Source organism: Capsicum annuum, chromosome 1, assembly GCF_002878395.1.
Source record: "Capsicum annuum cultivar UCD-10X-F1 chromosome 1, UCD10Xv1.1, whole genome shotgun sequence".
Lineage (NCBI taxonomy): Eukaryota > Viridiplantae > Streptophyta > Magnoliopsida > Solanales > Solanaceae > Capsicum > Capsicum annuum.
In genome coordinates this window covers 49,515,113-49,537,592 of record NC_061111.1, presented here as the reverse complement: position 1 = coordinate 49,537,592, position 22,480 = coordinate 49,515,113, and the positions used below count along the sequence as shown (strand labels likewise).

Genomic DNA, 22,480 nt, shown 5'->3' with positions numbered 1-22,480 from the left:
CACTGATTACTTAGGCTCAACACCATCTAAAGTCTCATGTGGACGAAAACATGTACAGACCAATTCTTTTATCTTTTGTAGGCATGATAGGAATTGACACCCTTTCATTTAGTTGAGAAATGGGAGAATGGATAAGCCTGGAAAATAAAGCATTAGAAGATGTTTTCTTGCTTATGTACAAAGAGAAGACATACATACAAAAAGGAGTTTTAACATGACACTCTTTAATCAGACAGAAGGACCTGATCTAAGTACCCTCTCTAGTTTTTCAGCCTTTGCATAATCAGTTTCTGTTAGAGGACCCGCTGGGAAAGGGGTGATCTCGACGATAAGATGTGGTGTAGGGAGTTCATCAAACAATGCTCGCACGTTGTTGCAACATACACTTTCTCCATGTGCACTCTCCCTCCTAATCTGACAACCCTGGAGAAACAAAGATGCATGTTACTCATATTAAGAAATACTCACTATGGAAAATGCCAACGAGAAGATTTTGAAGCTCTCATATTACCTTGTGAGAAGTGGCATCTCTAAAGTGGTCATCATCTGATAGCAAGGATGCGATGGATCTGAGAAGGCGGCGTCCTTCAGTTTTGGATGGTACCCTGTAATTTCGACGTAGAGTCCCCTTTGTGGTAGGATGCCATTTGCTCACTAATTTCCTTCTGTCAGTAGCTTCCTTCTCTGTTAGAACAACAACATCATTAAAAGTTCTATTTGCTAAGTGGCTGAATTTGGAAGAAATGCTCAAAAAGAACCGATCTGCAGACAAATGCAGTTACATTTACATGTAACGAAGATAGCCAAATTTGTCGATATTGTTCTACATACGACCAATGGAAAGACGGGGTTAGGTAGCAAGTGGCATTGTCAAAGTAACTAGTTGTACAAGTAACAATCATGTGTGAAGACACATATTTTCCATCAACATGATTCTATCGAGAACTTCCAAAGTCTCAATTAATAGGGGTACTATGGTGAAATAGTCATGTTAATAACTGTTTTCTTAATGGGGGTGCCAAGTCAAAAATGCGACAGGTAAAATTGAACGGAGGGAGTAACAAAGATGACTAGGTTATGACAAAATTTGATGTAATAGGTAAATGAGCTCTTAATATGAATTCAAGCATAAAAATAAATTAAGTTTGAAATCTGAAGTTGATTATATTCTTGCTAAAACTGTTATCGACATATAGCAAATGCAGGACAAGTGTAAGATCGAGGCAGCACCATTCATTTTACATGAAAAAATCCAAAGACATGAGAGTTTGAGACACAAGGGTAATGAAACAATTTTCCTTTTATATCTTACCAATGCTTACAAACTCCAGATTGGCACATTATTTGCATCCTTATCACCCTCACAAAGTACATTCCAAAATATATGGAGAGGAATTATGTTACTTATGGGAAGTGAAGATAGAAAGGTAACCTACGACACCAGGAAATAGAGCTTTTTCTCCCTCCTCGACTACTCAAATTTTAGAGAGATAAATGAGGACTCACTGAAACCTCAACCTCTGTAACTCCGATCCAGCAAACTCTATAGGAGTGAGCAGATAGAGAAGGCACTACATTCAATAGGAACCAAGCTCTTAAGCAGGGGCGGAGCTAGAGGGGCACGAATCCGAATCCACACTATATATCTGTACATGTATTAGATGTTGAATCTCCTTGGCTTCTTCAGGTGTTTACTTCTTTATATTTTGAATTCCTTTAGAGAAAATCCTAGCTCCGCCTCTGCTCTTAAGGGTTTAATGTTGAGGCGCGAGACCTGAACACGACCACCCCATAGATGATAGCTATAGGGTTTATGTCCTACTATTACCTTGGTTTTCCTAAACTAGTCTGTGACTTTGGAACACTGATTAACAGTGCGTCATGTAAGTTTACTCCTAATCACTTTAATCGAACTATTTACAAAGCCATTATTTTCTAAAAGTAAGCCTAGTCAAAAGCTGTTCATCAGCATATCAATATATCACCTCTACAATATAATCCTTTCATTCCTAAAGCACAACTACAAACAAAAGTAGATGCAGCAAAGAATAATCCACAAACCTGGTTTGCTTTGTAACTCTTCAAACCATTTGGCAAAACCCAAATCAGCATTCCCAGTCTCCAAATCTACAGTCAAAACACAACAAATCTCAAATAAACAAAACAATCCCATTTCTCATCAATACAATACAAATCAAGCTAAAGACTCAAATACCATACTTTCTCACATAAGAAAACAACCCCATTCTCATTAACACATTACAACTCGAGCTAAACGACTCCAAAAGACACAGTTCCCTAAAAAAAAAAAAACAACCCATGCTCATTTCATTTAACAGACTACAAATCAAGCTAAAGACGCAAATACCATACTTCCCTGCATAAGAAAACAACTCCATATTCCATTCTTGATGACAAAAAGATACCTGAGACAAGAGGAGATCCAGCTAAACCAGCTTCCAAGAGAGCATAAAAAACACAAAACTCTACCAGCCCATAGCACAGAATCTTCAAGCAAAGTAGCATGAATGGTTCTTGACTCACTTTTTACACTAGCAACACTAAAGATTGAGCTCCTTTTCTTACCCAAATAGAACATGTAATCAAGATTGGGTAACAACAGAGAGGTGAAAAAGGTCAGATTATTGAAGAAAAAAAATTGTTTCTTGACCATAAATCCCATATAAACAAAACAACCCCTTCTCATTAACACAACACAGCAAGATAAAGAGTCTAACTTTTCACATAAGAAAGCAACCCCATTTCTAATTCTTGATAAATCTACAACCAAAACACATAACAAATCAAGCTAAAGGACACAAAAACCACAATTACCATGTAAACAAAACAACCCCTTCTCATTAACACATAACCAACCAAGCCAAAGACTCAAACTTTCCACATAAGAAAACAAACCCATTTCTAATTTACACATTACAAATCAAAACTGAAGACTCAAATACCATACTTTCTCCACATGAGAAAACAACCCCATTTCCCACTCTTGATAAATCTACCACCAAAACACCACAACTCCCAAAACAAAACAACCCCATTTCTAATTTACACTTTACAAATCAAACTAAAGACTCAAATACCACAGTTTCCTAACATAACTAAACAATCTAGATGACAAAAAAGTACCCGAGACAAGGGGATTAGAAGGAGATCCAGCTGAACCAGCTTCCAAGAGAGCATAAAAAACAGAAACACTACCAGCCCACAAGACAGGAGCTTCAAGCAGAGTAGCATGAGTGGTCCTTGACTCACTTTTACACTACCAACACTCAAGATTGAACTCCTTTAATAACTTAAAAGAACTTGTAATCAAGATTTGGTAAAAAAGATTTGGGTAACAATGGAGAAGTGAAAAAGGTGAGATTTTTTTTAAGGAAAAAAATGTTTCTTGAAATAGTTCCCATATTAACAAAAGAACCCATTTTCATTCACACACAACAGATCAAGCTAAATACTCAAAACTTTCCGCAAAAGGAAACAACTCCATTCTCATTAACACAGCTCAAGCTAAAAGACTCAAAAACAACAGGACCCAAATAACTAAAACAACTCCATTTCTCATTTACACATTAAAATCAAACTAAAAAGACTCAAATACCATCTACTTTCCCCACATAAGAAAACAACCCCATTTCCCATTCTTGAAAAATCTAAAACCAAAACACTAAAAAATCAAGCTAAGAGACACCAAAACCACAATTTCCATATAAACATAACAACCCCTTTTCATTACAACAACAACAACATACCCAGTATATTCCCACAAAGTAGGGTTTGGGGAGGGTAAGTGTATGCAGTCCATATCACTACCTCAGAGGTGAGATAGAGAGGTTGTTTCCGATAGACTCCCGGCTCAAGATAAAACAATGCAGAAAAGGAATAGTAAAAGGACAAGATACAATAGAGATTACCACACCCAATAATACCATAGACAAGCTTCACCAAATAATACAACACACGATACAACATTTTGAAATAACACTAGTACTATAGCTACTAACACGGATAACAACCCCTTCTCATTAACATATAACAAATCAAGCTAAAGACTCAAACCTTCCACATAACAAAACAACCCCATCCTCATTAACACATCACAACAAGCTAAAAGACTCAAAAACTACAACTCCCAAAGAACTAAAACAACCCCATTTCTCATCTACACATCACAAATGAAACTAAGACTCAAACACAATACTTCCCCATACAAGAAAACTACCCCATTTCTCATTAACAATAACAACTCAAGCAAAAATATCCAAAACTCCTCATGGTTCCCAAATAACTAGAACAACCCCATTTCTCATTTACACATTACAAATCAAGCTAAAGACTCAAATACCACACTTTCCTTACATAAGAAAACAACCCCACATCCCATTCTTGATGACAAAACTATACCTGAGACAAAAGGATTAGAAGGAGATCCCAGCTAAACCAGCTTTCAAGAGTGCATTAAAAACACAAACTCTATCAGCCCACAGCACAGGAGCTTCAGGCAAAGTAGCATGAAAGGTTCTTGACTCACTTTTAACACTACCAACACTCAAGATTGAACTCCTTTTGTCACCCAAATAGAGCTTGTAATCAAGATTGGTAAAAAAAGTGAGATTTTGAAGAAAAAATTGTTTCTTGACCACAGTTCCCATATAAGCAAAACAAATCAAGATTAAAGACTCAAACTTTCCACATAAGAAAACAACCCCATTCTCATTAACATATTACAACTCAAGCTAAAAGATTCAAGAACCACAGTTCCCAAATAACTAAAACCACCCCATTTCTCATCTACACATCACAAATCCAGTTAAAGACTCAAATGCATACTTTCCCCACATAATAAAACAACCCCATTTCCTATTCTTGATAAATCTACAACCAAAACGCAAAACAAACCAAGCTAAAAGACAAAAACCACAATTTCCAAGTAACTAAAACAAACCCATTTCTCATTTACACATTATAAATCAAACTAAAGACTCGAAAACCACAGTTCCCAAATAACTGAAACAACCCCACACATCATAAATCAAGTTAAGACTCAAATGCAATACTTTTCCCACATAACAAAACAACCCCATTTCCCATTCTTGATAAATCTACAACCAAAACACAAAACAAACCAAGCTAAAAGACAAAAACCACAATTTCCAAGTAACTAAAACAACCCCATTTCTCATTTACACATTATAAATCAAACTAAAAACTCAAATACCATACTTCCCTAACATAACTAAACAATCTTGATGACAAAAGAGCACCTGAGACAATAGGATTAGAAGGAGATCCAGCTAAACCAGCTTTCAAGAGTACATAAAACACACAAACTCTACCAGCCCACAAAACAGGAGCTTCAAGCAAAGTAGCCTGAATGATTCTTGAATCACTTTTTACACTACCAACACTCAAGATTGAACTCCTTTTATTACCCAAATAGAACTTGCAATCAAGATTTGGTAAAAAAGATTTAGGCAACAAAGGAGAAGTGAAAAAGGTGAGATTTTTGAAGAAAAAATTGTTTCTTGAAATGGGTTGAGATGAAAATGTGAAGGAATAGGTTGTAGTTTGTAGAATCATTGCTTTGATTGGATATTGAAAAGTGAATTGAAGTGAGTGTGTGTAAGATTTTAGGAAGTTATTGAGATTTTTATAGCGATTTTACTTTTTTTGGTTGGGACAAATTATCCAAAGTTGTTTTTTTTTTTTTTTGTTTCGCAGGGTTATCCACAGTCGGCTAATCCTCTTTGCTCTGTCCGCACATTAAACGATAGAAAATTACGGTAAGAAACTGACTGTAAAATTTACTTCATTTATCAAAAGCGGGAATTAAACTTCCGACCTATTGCTTAACGAATATAATATTGAACCATCATGTCAATTCTAGTGATAAAAGTTATTTTGATATTATTATTCATTCCAAATATAAATAAAATAATAGTATTATGTTTTTAAAAAAAAATTTAATTATTTTTTTTGTAAATTAATTTAATTAACTTTTAAAGTTACATTAAATTAGATAATTTAATTTTTTAATGTAAAAATTTAAAAATTTAAAAATTACATTTTTTATTAGGTACTGTAATTTTTCTTTTCTCACTTTGATTAAGAAATATACTTTAAAGTATTAATCAATGTATTGCTTGACCTAAAAAAAAAAAAATTAAAAAGAAATTGGGAGTGTAATTCCAAGACAATTGATCTCGGCATAAGTTACATCCTAACCTCATCCAATTAATTTTAAGATAAATTCATCCTTAATTAATTATATCTTTCCATTATGTCAGCAATATCAACCTTATTAGAGAGTAAAAAATAAATATTCAATATATTTTTTTCAATTTTAAATTTGTCGAGATACATAATGCATTAAATGAAGATATATTTTTTTCTTTGTAAAGATACATAATTAGTTTTTGATTTTAAGTTTGTCGAGATATATAATTAACTTTCGATATATGAAGATACATAATTAGTTGGATTTTTATAATTACTTTATAAGGATAAAGATTTGTGTAAATATGATAATTTAATGTGTATATTTATGTTATTTTTAGTAAAAAATATCTCTTATCCTAAATGTTGTAATGGGTTCAAATCATGCCGAAAGGTCCACTGAAGATCAAAAATAATTGAAAAAAAAAAGGGAAAAGGCATCGTTTTCATTCCAAACTATACCTGAAAAGTCGAATCCACACCTAAATTATACTAGTGACCTATTACACACCTAAACTATAAAAAGGTGAAACTATTTACACCCTGTCAGACTACCACCACTTGCATGTGGTGTAGTATTTTACACGTGCTGCCATGTCAGCACTACATCAGTAAAAAGTATCACTTTTTTATAGTTAAGGTGTGTAATAGGTCACTTATATAATTTAGGTGTGGATTCGACTTTTCGACTATAGTTTGGGGTGGAAACGATGTCTTTTCCCTTAATGTTTTTAGCCGTTTACTTTTGTTATTTAATAGACTGGACGTGCCTAAAATAAGTGTAACACACGCGTCTTAGAATGATCGTGGGGAGATAATAATATTACTTTTATATAGTTAAAATGTGTAATAAGTCACTTATATAATTTAAGTGTGACTTAGACTTTTCTTGTATAGTATGGGATGAAAATAATGTATTTTCCTCAAAAAAAACAAGATCTTTCTTTTGTGTCTTTCATACAATCATCGGGATCAGAGCGGATGAAGCAAAAGCGTGAATGTCACCCCAAACGAGCCCTTAGAACTTACTAATAAATTAGAAGTGGAAAATGAAGTGAAACGATGTCGTTTTGAGCTTTACTTAAGGTCAATCATTTGTGAATAAGTACAAATATGAACTATACTTTGGGTCCCATACACAAGGGTTGGAATTTAGTACTTGGTTTGTGTTGAGTTGGAAATAGAAATGACGTGATGTGAAAATTTATAATTTGTAATTCATAGAAATGATAAATCGGATAACAAATAAAATTATAATAAAAAAATATATTATATGATATGATTGATCAAAAAATCTATATATTAAAATTAAGGAATCTCTATTTATAAAGATTCAAAACATTTCATCTTAGAAAGAGCCTGACCAAATATGGAAGAACTTTATTTTTTCCTTTTAGGAAAAATAAAAGTAATTATAGTACTATTGTAATTTTTCTTCAATAGAAAATTAATATTTAAATTTGATAAGAAAATTAAGATAAAAATCCTAACACTTTATTTTAATTTATTTGCCTTCTTTTTAATCTGAATCAAGAAAGTAAAAAAGTAAATAAGATTTTTAACATAAATATATGTGAAATGTATAAAAATATCTTTTAATTGAGATATTAAGGGCCCGTTTGGCCATAAATTTTTTTTTCTTTTTTTTGAATTTTTTTCACTTTTCCAAAAACCGTGGTGTTTGATCATGAAAATTTATAAAATTATTCCAGAGTTGGATTCCAAAAAGTGAAAATAACTTTTTGCTATTTTCATAATTTTCCACTCTTATTTTCAACTTTCATTATTATTATTATATATAACCCTAATCTTTAAATTTTTACACAAACACCTCTTATAACTACAACCAACCACCAAGAAAAAAATTATTATTTATTTTTTATAGTACAAAATCATTTTTAATTGTTACAGATATTATCATCTTTTTTCTTCTTTTAACCAAAATTTACTAATGTGAAGTAAAAAAATAATAAATGGCAATCTATGGCGAAAATATATCAACTTTGTTTTGAATGAACTATATTAGAGAAATATAAGGCCTAGTACACTATGTTACTTAAAATTGAGAAATTTAATATTTCTTCTTGTCATTCTAGTTTTCTGTATATGTCATATAATGACTATTAGGATTTTAATAAAGAGAAAATGGCCAAAAGATCCTTCAACCTTTCACAAATCTCAACTACACACTTAATCTTCAAGGGAGTCCTATCACCCCCTGATCTATTTTTTCATATATTTATTAACCCCTCAAATGCTGACGTATCAAGGAAGGTGAGAACACCCCTTCTAGGCGCGTTGTTTTTGTCCCAACAACTCTAAAATTAAGAGTTTAGACTTCCACGTGTATAATACACGTCATTTATTGATTATTTCATGAAATAAATCATGAAAGATCACTTTCTCTCCCTTCCAACGGTCATATTCCTCTTCTTTATATGACTTTCATCTCCTTGTCCACCATCTGCCTTCATGTCCTCCATTTTTTTTATTTTATTTCTTTAACTTACGTTTTAGCTATTAATCCCAATTTTTACTTGAATTCTTGAAGTTTTGTTTTGTAATTTGGTTCAAGTATTAATTTAGGGTTTGTAATTTGATGATCGATTATGTCGGAATATATCAAATGACGAATTCACAATTGAATAAGCTTTGTATGGATGAATCAGACCCAATGCTCAATACTGTTATGAGATGCAAACATGGTATTTTACTTGACTTGCAAACTTTATGATCGAAGTCAAATCCGGGAAGAAGATTTTGGTCTTACCCTTACTATGGTGTATGTATTTTGCATTGTATTTTGTCCTCACTTTATATTCAAATTATGTTAATGTACTGATTTCTACAAAAAATTTCAGTCTCAAAAAGATAATTTTTTTCTATGGAGGGACAAAGAAAAAGTGGATCCAACATTAAATTTTATCATTCCAAGATTGGTGAACAAAATCAATGAGTTGGAAGAAGACTTTTGACTTAAACAGGTCCAAATTGATAACTTGACGCGGGAGAAGAGGCTCAATGAAAGATGGAGATGGTGTAGGTTCACTAGGAAGATCTTTGTATGTATTTTGATTTGTGTTGCTGCTATGTTCATTAGCAATAAATCAACTGAAAGTAGTTGCTAGATCTGGTCTACTATGGTGTAAATTTTGTATACCTCTCTCTAAATATATCAGATTATGTTTTGTTATGGTGTCTTTTGCCTAATCGTACTTCAAATGTTTGTTATGTTGTTATTATGTTATTGTTTGCACTTACAAAACTGTGTCTTGTGTTGAAGCTATGTTGTTGTTTACACTTATAAAATTGTGTCTTGTATTACTGCTATGTTATTGTTTACACTTGTTGTGTCTTGTATTGTTGCTATGTTATTGTTTACATTTGTTGTGTTTTGTGTTGCTGTTATGTTATTGTTTACACTTAGATTGTGTAATGACAATATTGTGTTGACATTATAGCAACATCACCACCATTTAAACAACACAACAATAATGCCTAATGGCAACATTCATCAACAAAATATTCCAACTTCACACAACATCATCATTCATACCAAAATAAATTCACATTCATAATGCCTAACCATTAGGCAACATTTATCAATAAAATACAGTGCTTAAATTATTTTTCCACGCCAAAATAAAATTATTTTTATGTCAATTGGACTAACTTAAAACAAGTGCTTAAAATACATCAACATCACTACAATTTCCATGGCATATTGGACTGTGAAGAAATGTTATTTTGACTTGGATGGTTTGAACTACTTCCCACTGACTTATTTCTTCTATTCTCTTTAAGTTCTTGTAGTTTTCTTGTTGAGATTGCTGATTTACCATTTTATTTTAATTTACTGGTAGTACTTGGTGTATAACCAATGTCAGCAGTTACATCAGCTGATCTTGCCACCTTTGCTTGACCAGTGGAGTATATCTTACTGCTAGGCATTACAGGCTACAAAAAAGGAAAAAAAAATTGAACAATTAACATAGATCAATGACTCATAATTTACACATGATATAACAAAGTAAGAGACTTACATTCATGACTTTAAAGCCAATTTCAGCTTGAAACATACCCATTCCTACTACTCTTTGCCTTTTGAATGGAGTTGTGTTTCCCCTACCACTACTCATTTCTCATTTTATAGTTCCAGTTATTGAAAATGATGCACAAAAATCACGATGTGCAGAAGAGGATCTGAAAAAATAGTAGGTACTGGAGGTGTTGTAGGTAGAGGAGCTGCAATAGCACCTACTGAAATTGTTCTTTTGGGTCTCCCTCTTTCTTTTTTTTCTTGTGGAGGTTCACTAATGACTTATGGTGAAGTTTTCTATAAATATAAAAGGAATGTTATGAATTGAGCAAATTAAAACTAAATTCAAGTATAATATACCTTTGATCTGCCTCTTCCCCTGCCTGAACCATTACTTTTTTCTTGAGGAGCAGCATTAGGTGCTTCTGTTGGAGTTTTCTACATATAAAAAAGAGATGTTAACAATTAGACTACTGTTATAACATAATGAATTCAAGTGAAAAAATTACCTTTGTTCTGCCTCTTTCCCTGCCTGAACCACTATTTTTTCCTTGAGGAGCAGCATTAGTTGCTTATGTTGGACTTTTCTACATATTAAAAAGGAATGTTAACAATTAGAATATTGTTATAATATAATGAATTCAAGTGAAAAAATTACCTTTGGTCTGCCTCTTCCCCTACCTGATGGTACAATTGGTTCTGCTGATGGTGCTCTATGAGAACACCCCCTTTTGTTGTGGCCTCTATCATGACACACACTACATGTCATTTATAGTCTAGTTCTAAGAAATTTTCCTGACTTCTTTATTTCTCCAACTTTCTTTTTCTTATTCTTAGGTGGCCTGCCAGGCAGCGTTATGATTTCAGGTGGTGCAACAGTAATGTTTGAAGAAACTGACCACATTTTCATGTTTGTAAGTGGTTCAAGAATATTGGCATAAGTTCTCAAATATGTTTTCTTACTGTAGTAGTTGTCAATATATTCATACAAAGGGTACTTTTTGAACAATATTACAGCCACACCATGTGCACATGGTATGCCCTTTAACTGTCACACCTTACAACTACAAGTCTTTTTGACAATATCAACTTTGTGTTGACAAAGGCCTTCTTTCACTTCAAAACCAGCAACTCCATTAAACTCAATGGTACAATCCATAGACCTGTTGATGTTTTCCTCTAAAACCTTCAAACTCATTGGAGAGTAATTGAACTTCCAAGTACTTGAAAACGCTCTTAAAGTGCCTATTCTTGTCATCATCTTTACTCTGATTTCTTCAAGTATGGTAATGATGGTTTTGTGTCTAACTGGTAAGATCCATGCATTAAAACACTCAGACATGTTGTTATCCACAGAATCGCATTTCACTTTAGCATTGAAGTAAAGCTTACACCAATAATTAATGTTGAAGTACATTAATTCATCCATAATTTTTTCAGGATCAAGCAACTTCATCTTCTGTATGTTTTTCCTCAATTGAGTCTCAAATGTACTTTGGGCTATCCTCCAAAATTGTTTTCTTCTTTGAAGACCTCTCCATTCCTTAATCCAATTAGCTAAGATATGCCTTGTACATCTTCTATGCTCAGATTGAGGTAACATCTGCTCAATTGTTGTAAACAGTCCCTACAATACAATACAATACATGTAATAAAACAAGGTAAAATTAGTACATAATTACATTTAATTAGCTAAACTAAAAAAAAACTATACATAATACAGTACACATACTTTCTCCATATCTGTAATCAAGGCGAGACCTTCTCCTTCTCCAAGTCTTAGGTCATCCCTTATGCACCTAACAAACCAAGTTCATGTGTTTGTGTTTTTCTTTTCAGCTACTGCCCAAGCAAGTGGCAGCATCTGATTATTTCTATCTTTGCCAACAGCAACTAACCATTGCCCTTTACAAACACCTTTAAGAAAACAACCATCTAAACCTATACACTTCCTACAATATACCCATGTCTTCTTCAAAGCATTAAAATAGATGTAGAAGCTCATAAATTTTGGTTTACCTTCTTCATTAGCCTCACCAAGTTTAACAACACAACTTGAACCAGGATTTGTCCTCAGTAGTTCATCCTTGTAGTCAAGAATTCTTTCAATTTCCACAGCATGATTACCCATGATATCTTTCAACATTTTAGCTCTTGCTTTTCTCACAGTAGTCTTACCAACATACAGTTTGAATTTTTTTCTAATCAACTTTTGCAGATTGAATACCCTTTTAGTTGGCTGCCCAATTATTCTTTCTCTGAAGGTTTCAACTAAAAACTTTGCATTGCACAAATAATTTCTGGTTGTCTTGTTGCAAGTATGTTTTAGAATGTAAGTTTTTATCATGAAATCATTTGTTGTGTTGCCAAGACCTGCATACACAAGCCATGGACAACCATCCTTGCATCTAACTCTAACTTTTTTTGGTTAATTCACCCATTTCTCCACAGGAACCCTCTTTCTTACTGCATATTTAGTCACAGCTATTCTAAACTCATTCACATCTTTAAACACTATACCCAACTTCCAAACAACTTCTTTTGCAGTTGGGTCATGAATGATTTTCTGGGCTGTTGTTCTTTTTTTTCTTGACAACTTAAGAGATCTTTCCCTACCAGATACAAACACATCATGTTCTTCATCACCATAGCAATTATCTTTATCTAACTCAAAATTCCCCTCATCAGAACTTACAAAGTAAGGCTCATCACCTCCCAGTCTTCCTTCATGACTTACTTTACCTATTTCAGTGTCATCAAACCCTAGATCTGGTCCTGCTTCACCTACTGGTACCTCTGTATTATCAGCTGGTACCCTCTCATTTCTTTTCCTCCTTTAAAACTTTCTCTTTTCAGCTCTCACCTCCCTAACCTCCTCATGTACATCACTACCATACTTCTCCTCATCATCATCTCCAACTAATTCTCCTTCTGAATCAATACTATCCTCAGTAGAGTAATTAGAATCCTCTACTTCTTCTTCTAAGAAATCACTTCCAACAGGATCAACATCTATATCATCAACTGTAACACTAGGTGAAGCAACACTAGCTGCAGCAGCATTAGGTGTAGCAGCAGAAGGTGCAGCAACACTAGGTGCAGTAGTAGGTGCTGAAGCACTAAATGTAGTAGCACTATCTGCAGTAGTGAAATGAGGTATGGTAGTGCAAGGAGGTGAAGTTAAAAAAGAAGTAAAAGGGTCCTCTACATTTATATGGTCCTCACCTACCATAAAGTTAGGCCTATTATCAAAAGATGCACCAGATTCCTCCATATTCCTATGAATAACATTTTCTAAGAATATGGGGGGTCCACAACAATTGGTTCATCCACTAAATGCTTGACAAATACATCCATTTCATCCTCATCTTTCAAGGAACACATTATTTCAAAAATATTCATATCATTATCCACACCTACCAAAATGCCACTATTAGGTGGTTTAATACTAAAGGTGCATGTTGTGCTATATCCTAATTTTCTTATATGGTCTCTCAATTCAAAATATGACATCTTGTCAATATCAACATCTAAGAATTCTGTAATTTTTTCACCTTAATAAACTGGTTCTCCACTACTTAAATCTAAGACTCCACCATGGTACCATCTTAGAATAATCAAAGTAAAATCATTCATGTTTGATCTGATGACAATAAACACTCAAATAAGACAAAGTAGCATAGCAGATCTATTATCAAAAATCAAGAATCAACAGACTTTAATACAACTACATCATGCTTAAATAATGAAGAAAAAATACAAATTTATATCACATTATGCGACGTAGATGAGAAAGATAAAAATTGATTACATGAAAATTATTGTACTATGGTACAAATTGAACACCTACAAAACAAAATAGTTACATGCACATGCTACTACACATAATTTATTGCTTAATTTTTCAGATTAACAGTAAATCCTAAAAAAACTTTAATTTTTAATCACCTCACTTAAACAATTATCAAAAATCCTAATTAGAGATGTCCTTAAGAACATAATATGTTGTTAATTGAAAACTTATACAACATTTTAGCATGACGTACAACTTATCTTTCACATAATAAGCAGTCACCATATGCTTAGGGCAAACCCTAATTAACAATTAAATATGTTTAGGGAAAAAACGAGTACCTCTACTAAATTGAACCAGCAATCAGATGTTTAATCTTCGAAAATCAACAAAATTTTATCACTAAGAGTAGATTTACACACCAAAATGGATAAAATTTGCATGTAATAATGGAAGAAAATTCGTGAATAAAGAGAAAGAAGAGAAGAGAGAGGAAGTTGAAAGGGTGATAATGGGACCATATTACGTTTTAGGAGGGAAATGACATAGAAGGCGTGGGACCAGCGCGTGTAAATACGAAGGCATTATGATTTGGGTTATGTTGTCAGGTCAGCATTTGAGGGGTTAATAAATATATGAAAAAATAGATCAGGGGTGATAGGACTCCCATGAAGATTAAGCGTGTAGTTGGGATTTTGGACAAATATTGGAGGGTCTTTTGGCCATTTTCTCTTTTAATAATTATTAAAAAGTGGACAATAAAGTTGCATATCAAACATAACGTAACGATCCATATTTACGATACAATAATATTCAAGGAAAATCAATATCATCAATAAAGAAAAAGCAAAAAATTAGCACTAATCTATTCAGAAATAATTCATTTGTAGTTTTTTTAAGAAGACCAAATTCAATAAAATAATTAATTCAAGTGAAAGTAATTAAGAATTTTTATCAAAAAATTTAAGAATATATAAAATATATTTATATCCATCAAGCATATTTATCAAAATATATTTACTCTATTCAATCGATTATAGTTAGATAAACTTATTTAGGTCGTGCTTGTGATATTTTTATTCAAATTTTAGAAGAATAACAATCATAATAATTAGTTTGTTGTTAATTATTTTATTAATTGAAGACATATAAATTATTTTCTCAACATTTGGTTGTATGTTAGTAGGTAAATTAGTAGTTGAGTGATTTTGATAATTTTTAAAAGTTGAGGGCATAAAATCATATTTAAAATAAGTTTTTTCGAAAGTCTAAAAAAAATTCAAAAAGATATGGTCAAACACAACTCCAACTCCAACTTCATCTTCAACTCCAACTCCAACTCTGAAAAAAAGTAATTTTCATGGCCAAACGGCTACTAAATATAATGTGTAAAGTTGAATGAATATATATATATACAAGTTTAACCGCACGTGTAACATTTAATTATTTAAAATTAAATAATTTTATCTATTATAAAGATTTTTAATGAAGTTTAAAGTTCAAATCATTTTTCAAAGATTTTTCACACTTTAATATAATAATATAAACATATATTTTAGTTTGAGCTCGCCCGCGCGCGCGCACACACACATATCTCTCTCTCTCTCTCTCTCTCTACATATATATATATATATATATATATATATATATAGTTTAGTATACGTGCTTTGCACGTGTATGAATACTCCTAATTTTAGTTAAAATTATTTAACAGACGCTTCAATTTATATTATAACCAAATTCACATAAAAACATTAGTTTTTTTTAAAAGCAGAGTTAGATACTTTATACAACTCTACTTAAATTAAAATAAATAATTGATAAAAATATTTTAAACCTCTTACTTTTAATGATAGTAAAAAAATATATAGAACTCTCCCTTTTAGATTTTTGTGATTTTCTTTCCTTTTTAACATTTAAATTGTGTTAACTCAAAAATATCTAAAAATATACTTTTTTATCATCTTAACATGAGAAAAAGTGTGGCTAATAATACTTGTCATATAATTTTTAAATATTATAATTATAATTGTAAAATATTAAGTTAATCTAATTCAATTTATCTTCAAAAATTATTTAAAATTGTTGCCTAGAAACTATTAAGTTTCTAGTAGAAATAGGATTACGTAATTATAAATATATTTATATTATAGATGTAGATGTGTACACACAATAATTTTTTATTTTTACATACATTTACAACTCATTGAAGTCCTCTTATCAATTATGTTATTACTTAAATAAATAAGGACTAACTTGAATATTTTATTAAATAATTTTAAAAATTAAAATAAATATAATTTTAGCTAAGTATTACAAATAATTTAAATGTGAATCATAAAGCATGTTATCATATCGAACATAAACCAAAATTAGACCAACAACTACTTACAATATATAGATGACAATGAAAATTATAGAAAATAAAGTTAAAAATTCGTAGAAACAAAAATTATCAATTTGTAAGTGTGATTCTTTGGACATGGTAATGATAGTCTTTTCTTCGCCTTTCTTTTTCAAAAATTAATTTTTCTTCTTCTGCTCCTAATTCATAGAGAAAGAAGAAGAAGAAGAACTTTAGGTCCAAAACAAATAAGTTAGGTCCAAAGCAAATAAGAACATACATATTATCAATTGAGTGTTGTATACAATTTCTACGAATTATAATTAGAAGCATAACCTTTGATTTTTAACCAATATAACAATTGATTATCATCATCTGATCCACTTCATTTGACGTTGCATGGTTCTTCTCTTTTTTTGATCAAATTTTTCAGCTGAAAGAACACAAAAAATGTTAGAACTAATTGTATGCAAAAGGAATAAAAATAAGTTGAATCAAAACCAAATAAAAAAGCAAATGAATAAGAAAAAAAATATGTACTATATTATTAAGAGTTAAATCTTTGTTCACAAAAAGTTACTTAAATAGAATTATATAAGATTGTATTTTAGCATTTTAATTGATTTAGAAGTTTACAAAATATTAGGAGTTTTACTTCTTTAAATAAGTAAATAATTATATAAGGTAGTATTTTAATTGATTTAAAAATATAAAATAGTAACACTTTTATATATTTTAAAAAGGAAAGATTACATATAGTTACAAAAAAAACTGGAAACAGGTTTACTTTTTTAAAAAATATTTATTCTTCTTTTTCCACTATGTCCATACGTATGAATTTTGGTAAAATTCCTTGAAAAACTTGACCGATTTTGGTAAAATATTTTTTCAAAAGAATCCTAAATTTTAGCTACATAACTCAAATAAGAAAGGTTTAATAACTAAATTTTAATGAATTTTTAAATTTTTAAATTATTAAAATAGCAAAAAGACGATTTTATCTATTGCAAAGTGTTTTAACGAAGGTAAAAAGTTCAAATCACTTTTCTAAGGGTCTTCACACTTTTAATATATTGTAGATTATAGATATGGATTATAGATATATATATATAACCATCAGAAGTTTGAAGTGGTTGATGGATTTGCGTTTGTCATCATATAGTAAAAAGTTCAAATAACATTTTTAGGACCCTTTACACTTTTAATATATTATAGATTATAGATTATATATATATATTTCTTAAAATCAATTGCAAAATAAGGTAAGACAAACAAATTGATTCAAATAAAGAATTTCACAAAGCAAGCAGTGGTATTTTTATGTAAATGAAAACAGAATAATGAAAACGATAAGAAGGCAATAACTGTAAGATATATTTTTTATTTTAATTTTTTTTCAATTATAGTATTATTTACATATAGAATATAGAAAAAATTAACAACAACAACAACAAATACAGTGTATTCCCACATAGTGGGGTCTGGGGGGTAAGATGTACACAGTTCATACCACTACTTCAAAAGAAGTAGAAAGATTGTTTCCGATAAATCCCCGGCTCAAGACAACGAATAATAGACAAATACTTAATAAAGCATGGAACAAGATGTAAAGACAAAAATATGCCACCCACAAGGGATAATAAACAAAGAATAGTAAACACATTCGTAATAAAGCATACAACAAAGTGTCCTAGCAAGAATAATACATCTACCAAGTAATGTCCTACCCTAACGACTCAAACTGGCACTAGCCTTCTATCCTAATCTGCGCCCTCCAGATCTTCCTATCTAGGGTCATGTCCTGAGTGAGCTGTAACTGCTCCATGTCCCACCTGATCACCTCTCTCCAGTATTTCTTCGGCCTACCTCTACCCCGCCTGAAACCATCCAAACCAAGCTTCTCACACCTACAAACTGGGGCATCCGTGCCCTCCTTATCACATGCCCGAACCATCTTAATCGGACTTCCCGCATCTTATCCTCCACCGTAGCCACTACAACCTTTTCCCGAATAGTTTCATTTCAAACTCTATCACCCCTATTAAGCCCACACATCCAACGCAACATCCGCATTTTCGCCACCTTCAATTTTTGAATGTGAGAGTTCTTGACTGGCCAACATTTCGCTCTGTACAACTTGGCCGGACTGCTACCCTATAGAATTTGCCTTTAAGCTTGGGCGGCACCTTTCTATCACACAACACCCCCCCCCCCCCCCAAGCTTCCACTTCATCCATCCCGCTCCAATACGATGGGAGACATCCTCGTCAATCTCACCATTCCCCTGAATCATGGACCCCAGATACTTGAAACTATCCCTCTTACACACCGTCTGGGAATCCAACCTTACTACCACCTCGTCTTCCTGCCTCATGTCATTAAACTTGCATTCTAAATATTCTGTCTTGCTCCTGCTCAACCTGAACCCTTTAGACTCAAGGGTCCATCTCCACACCTCTAATTTATCATTCACCCCCCTCCCCCCGCGTCTCATCAATCAAAACTACATTATCTGCAAAAATCATACACTAAGGCACCTCTCTTTGAATACGCCGCGTCAACACATCCATCACCAAAGCAAGCAAAAACGGGCTAAGAGTGGAACCCTGATGCAACCCCGTCAAGACAGGGAAATACTTTGAGTCTCCTCCCGCCGTCCTCACCTGAGTCTTAGCTCCATTATACATGTCCTTGATTGCTCTAATATACGCCATCGGTACCCCACTCACCTCCAAGCATCTCCAAAGCACCTCCCCAGGGACTTTGTCGTACGCCTTCTCCAAGTCGATAAACACCATGTGCAGATCTCTTTTCCTTTCCCTATACTGTTCTACCAGTTTCCGCATCAGGTGAATTGCCTCCGTTGTCAAACGCCCGGGCATAAATCCAAATTGATTTTCCGAGATAGCCACTATCTTCCTCAACCTCAACTCGACCACTCTCTCCTAAATCTTCATAGTGTGCTCAATAACTTAATACCTCTATAGTTATTGCAACTCTGAATGTCACCCTTATTCTTATAAAGAGGGATCATAGTACTCCATCTCCAAGCCTCGAGCATTTTCGCCGACTTGAAAAAGCCGTTAAATAATTCAGTCAACCACCTTAAGCCAGCCTCCCCAGAGAACTTCCAAAAATCCACAGGGATCTCATCAGGCCCCGTCGCCCTACCCCTACGCATCCTGCGAATAGCCTCTCTGACCTCTTCTACCTTAAAACTTCTACAATAACTAAAATCACGACACTTCTCTGCATGCTCCAGCTCCCCTAAAACAATAACTCTATCCCCTTCTTCATTCAATAACCTGTCAAAGTATGACTGTCATCTCTTCTCAATGTGACCATCCTCTACCAATACTCTACCATCCTCCCCTTAATGCATTTCACCTAGTCGAGGTCACGACCCTTCATCTCCCTAGCCTTAGCAAGCCTAAACAACCTTTTTTCCCCTCCTTTCTCCTCTAACCCCGCATACAAGCTCTCGAACGCTGCCATCTTAGCCGCCGTGACTGCTAACTTAGCCTCCTTCCGAGTTCATGAATTTGTATTTTATAGTTCTCAATGTCAAAATAAACAATGTTAGTCATAGTAAACTGATGAATATTGATCAGCAAGTCATTTATGATGGATACACTAAATTTTAAGTCAATCGAAGTTAGTCAAATAAATTCAAACAAATCAGCGTTTATTAATATACACGAAAAATAAATAATTTCATAAATATGTATTTCATGACCTTGAAATTCTAAAAATAAATGACATTAGTCATGACAAACGTAGTGGATATTGATCATCAAATCATTTTTGATAGCCCACCAAATTCAAAAAAAATTGCATGTAGTTATACTCTCGAAAAAGATTAAAATTCATAAATTTCTATTTCATGACCTGAAAATACTAAAATATACGACGTTAGTAATTAATAACGCAATGAATACTAATCACTTCTAATGGTAGCAATAGATTTCAAATCAATTAAAGTAATATACATTTAAACACAAAATATTATATTGTATTTATTTTTTTGATATAAGCATCAAATATGGGTGACTAGACGTTGAACAAAGTAAATTTCAAATTTTATACTCCCTAATTTGTATTATTCAAGTAGAGCCTCTTAATGTAATAACTTAGCATAATTATGTTATGCTATTCCCAAAAACTTGGAAGCACATTATGATAATTATGTTTTGAGTTGTTTTTTTCATATATTTAAGGAAACTCGATGTTCTAATAGATTTGGGAGAAAAGAAAATATTGTCCTTGTAGGATATGGAGAACTTTTTCCTAGTAGGTTTAGGACCGAGAGATATATATAGGGTTGTCGTTGGAGATTCTAGAAGTATCGTCACACTTTTTTTTCCTTCACACAGTGAAAAACTCTGTGCTTACGCTAGCATCAGTTCATTATGGGGAACAATTTTGATGATGAACTATTGATGGCCTATCTTCTAAAGTTTGTTTGTGGTATGCCTATTCAATGCCAACAAATTCAAATTGTGGATTTGTATGGCAACAACAAGCCTTCTCAATTATTCAACACTACAATTACTAGTGTAAACTATGTCTTCACAAAGTTAAAGAAAAAAACTAGGAATGGTAAGACTATCAATAGGGGAATTGTTGGTGGTGACGGCTCGTGGAAAGGAATCAACAATAGTAAACCGGTTTACAACAGGGAAAAGTCCGTCATTGGATTCCAAAAAACTTTCCGTTTTGATGAAGGAATTCATGTCTGGAATATGAAAGAATATCGTCTTACAGATGAAACAATAGCTGTGTTGAGAAAACGTTGTCAAATTCTACACGAGGACTTTGTTGTATGTCGTATCACTTATCATGTCCCAAAGCCAAAACAACTAACTGCAAAATCGTCTGCTCAATATCAGTTTCAAGAAAATCAAGAATTGGGAGGATCCAATGCTGCTACTGTAGTTCCATATGACCAGTTCAGCAGTATTTGGAATGGAAACGAGTACAGCATCACCCAAGAAACTCCGTATGTTAGTCCCAACGATGACATTGCTCGTTACCATAGAGAACTTGATGCATATGCAGCAAGTATACTGGAGTCTGTTAGTCCCATTGATCACATTGCTCATAGAGAACTTGATGCATACGCTGCAACTACACTGGAATTTGATATGAACTCCTTGGATCCATACGTTCCCCAAGACGAGGATTACTGTTCTCTTTTCTGCGAAGATTTTTACATCGGTCATACGGACTTATGGAGTTGAGAGTTCCTGAGGGTTGATACAACTAAGTCATACAATTTTCTTTGCAGAATAGTACTGTATATGTTTTTACCTCCTTTTTGTCAATGCAGCATTTCTGTTTTCTTTCCTTTAAAGCTTCCGTATCTGGTTTAGAATTAAGTTTTGTTTTAATGGTTAGCTGCAAATTCACATGAAGGTCCATTCGCTCAGTTGGTTGAGTCGTGCTAATAACGCGAAGGGCTCAGGTTCTCAGGACCTGCATTGACCATCCTGTGAACAAAGCGGACTGCAATCTGTAGAACTTAGTTGCAGGTAATTTTATTCCGAGACTAGTATCCTTATCCCAGAGGGAATCTTGGAGTAACTGGTAAAGTTGTTACCACGTAACCAGGAGGTCACGGGCTTAAGCCTTGAAAACAGTCTAATAGAAATGCAAGATAGGTACGACTACGTACGATACACCCTTGTGGTGGAGCCCTTCCCCGGACCCTGCGCATAGCGGAAGCTTTAGTACACCGGACTGCCCTTTTTTTACTACTATTATCCTTATCCCACGTACTAAATGTCTGCTTAAGACTTGTTTTCTTTACTGAGATGAAATGTTTCTGGTTTCTTAAACACTTCATCAATGAACTAAAGAAAAGACAGCCACCAAAAGCCAAGCACCAGCAGTGGGCAAATGCACATACAATATATAAAGGAAAACAGAGACGACTACACCTCGATCTCAAACAAGTTAGAATCGACTTTGTGAATTCCATTTTCTCATTGCTAATGTCATAACTGCACAACAAAGAAGATGAAACTCCTTTCTTCAAATGCAAAAATTACATTATTCTACTTTTGTACATCAC

General features: G+C 33.1%; 2 protein-coding genes and 1 long non-coding RNA gene across 3 annotated transcripts; 2 read left to right on the top strand and 1 right to left on the bottom strand.

Moving 5' to 3' along the window:
* Nucleotides 1-107: 107 nt before the first annotated feature.
* Nucleotides 108-5,764, bottom strand: LOC107873936. The gene is made up of 4 exons (XM_016720859.2): nucleotides 5,280-5,764; nucleotides 2,062-2,127; nucleotides 512-684; nucleotides 108-423 (listed from the first exon to the last, which is right to left on the bottom strand). The coding sequence occupies exons 1-4, from the start codon at nucleotides 5,593-5,595 to the stop codon at nucleotides 229-231; spliced, it is 750 nt and encodes a 249-aa protein (XP_016576345.1). The 5' UTR covers nucleotides 5,596-5,764; the 3' UTR covers nucleotides 108-228.
* On the top strand, nucleotides 5,724-9,421 carry LOC107873946. Its single transcript, XR_001675518.2, has 2 exons — nucleotides 5,724-5,798; nucleotides 9,093-9,421. It is a non-coding gene; the product is annotated as an uncharacterized LOC107873946 (long non-coding RNA).
* An 11,395-nt stretch (nucleotides 9,422-20,816) lies between these two features.
* LOC107841826 (NAC domain-containing protein 1-like) lies at nucleotides 20,817-21,647 on the top strand. The gene has a single exon (XM_016685702.1). It carries the CDS (start codon nucleotides 20,817-20,819, stop codon nucleotides 21,645-21,647), a length of 831 nt encoding a protein of 276 aa, XP_016541188.1.
* The last annotated feature ends 833 nt before the right edge of the window (nucleotides 21,648-22,480 follow it).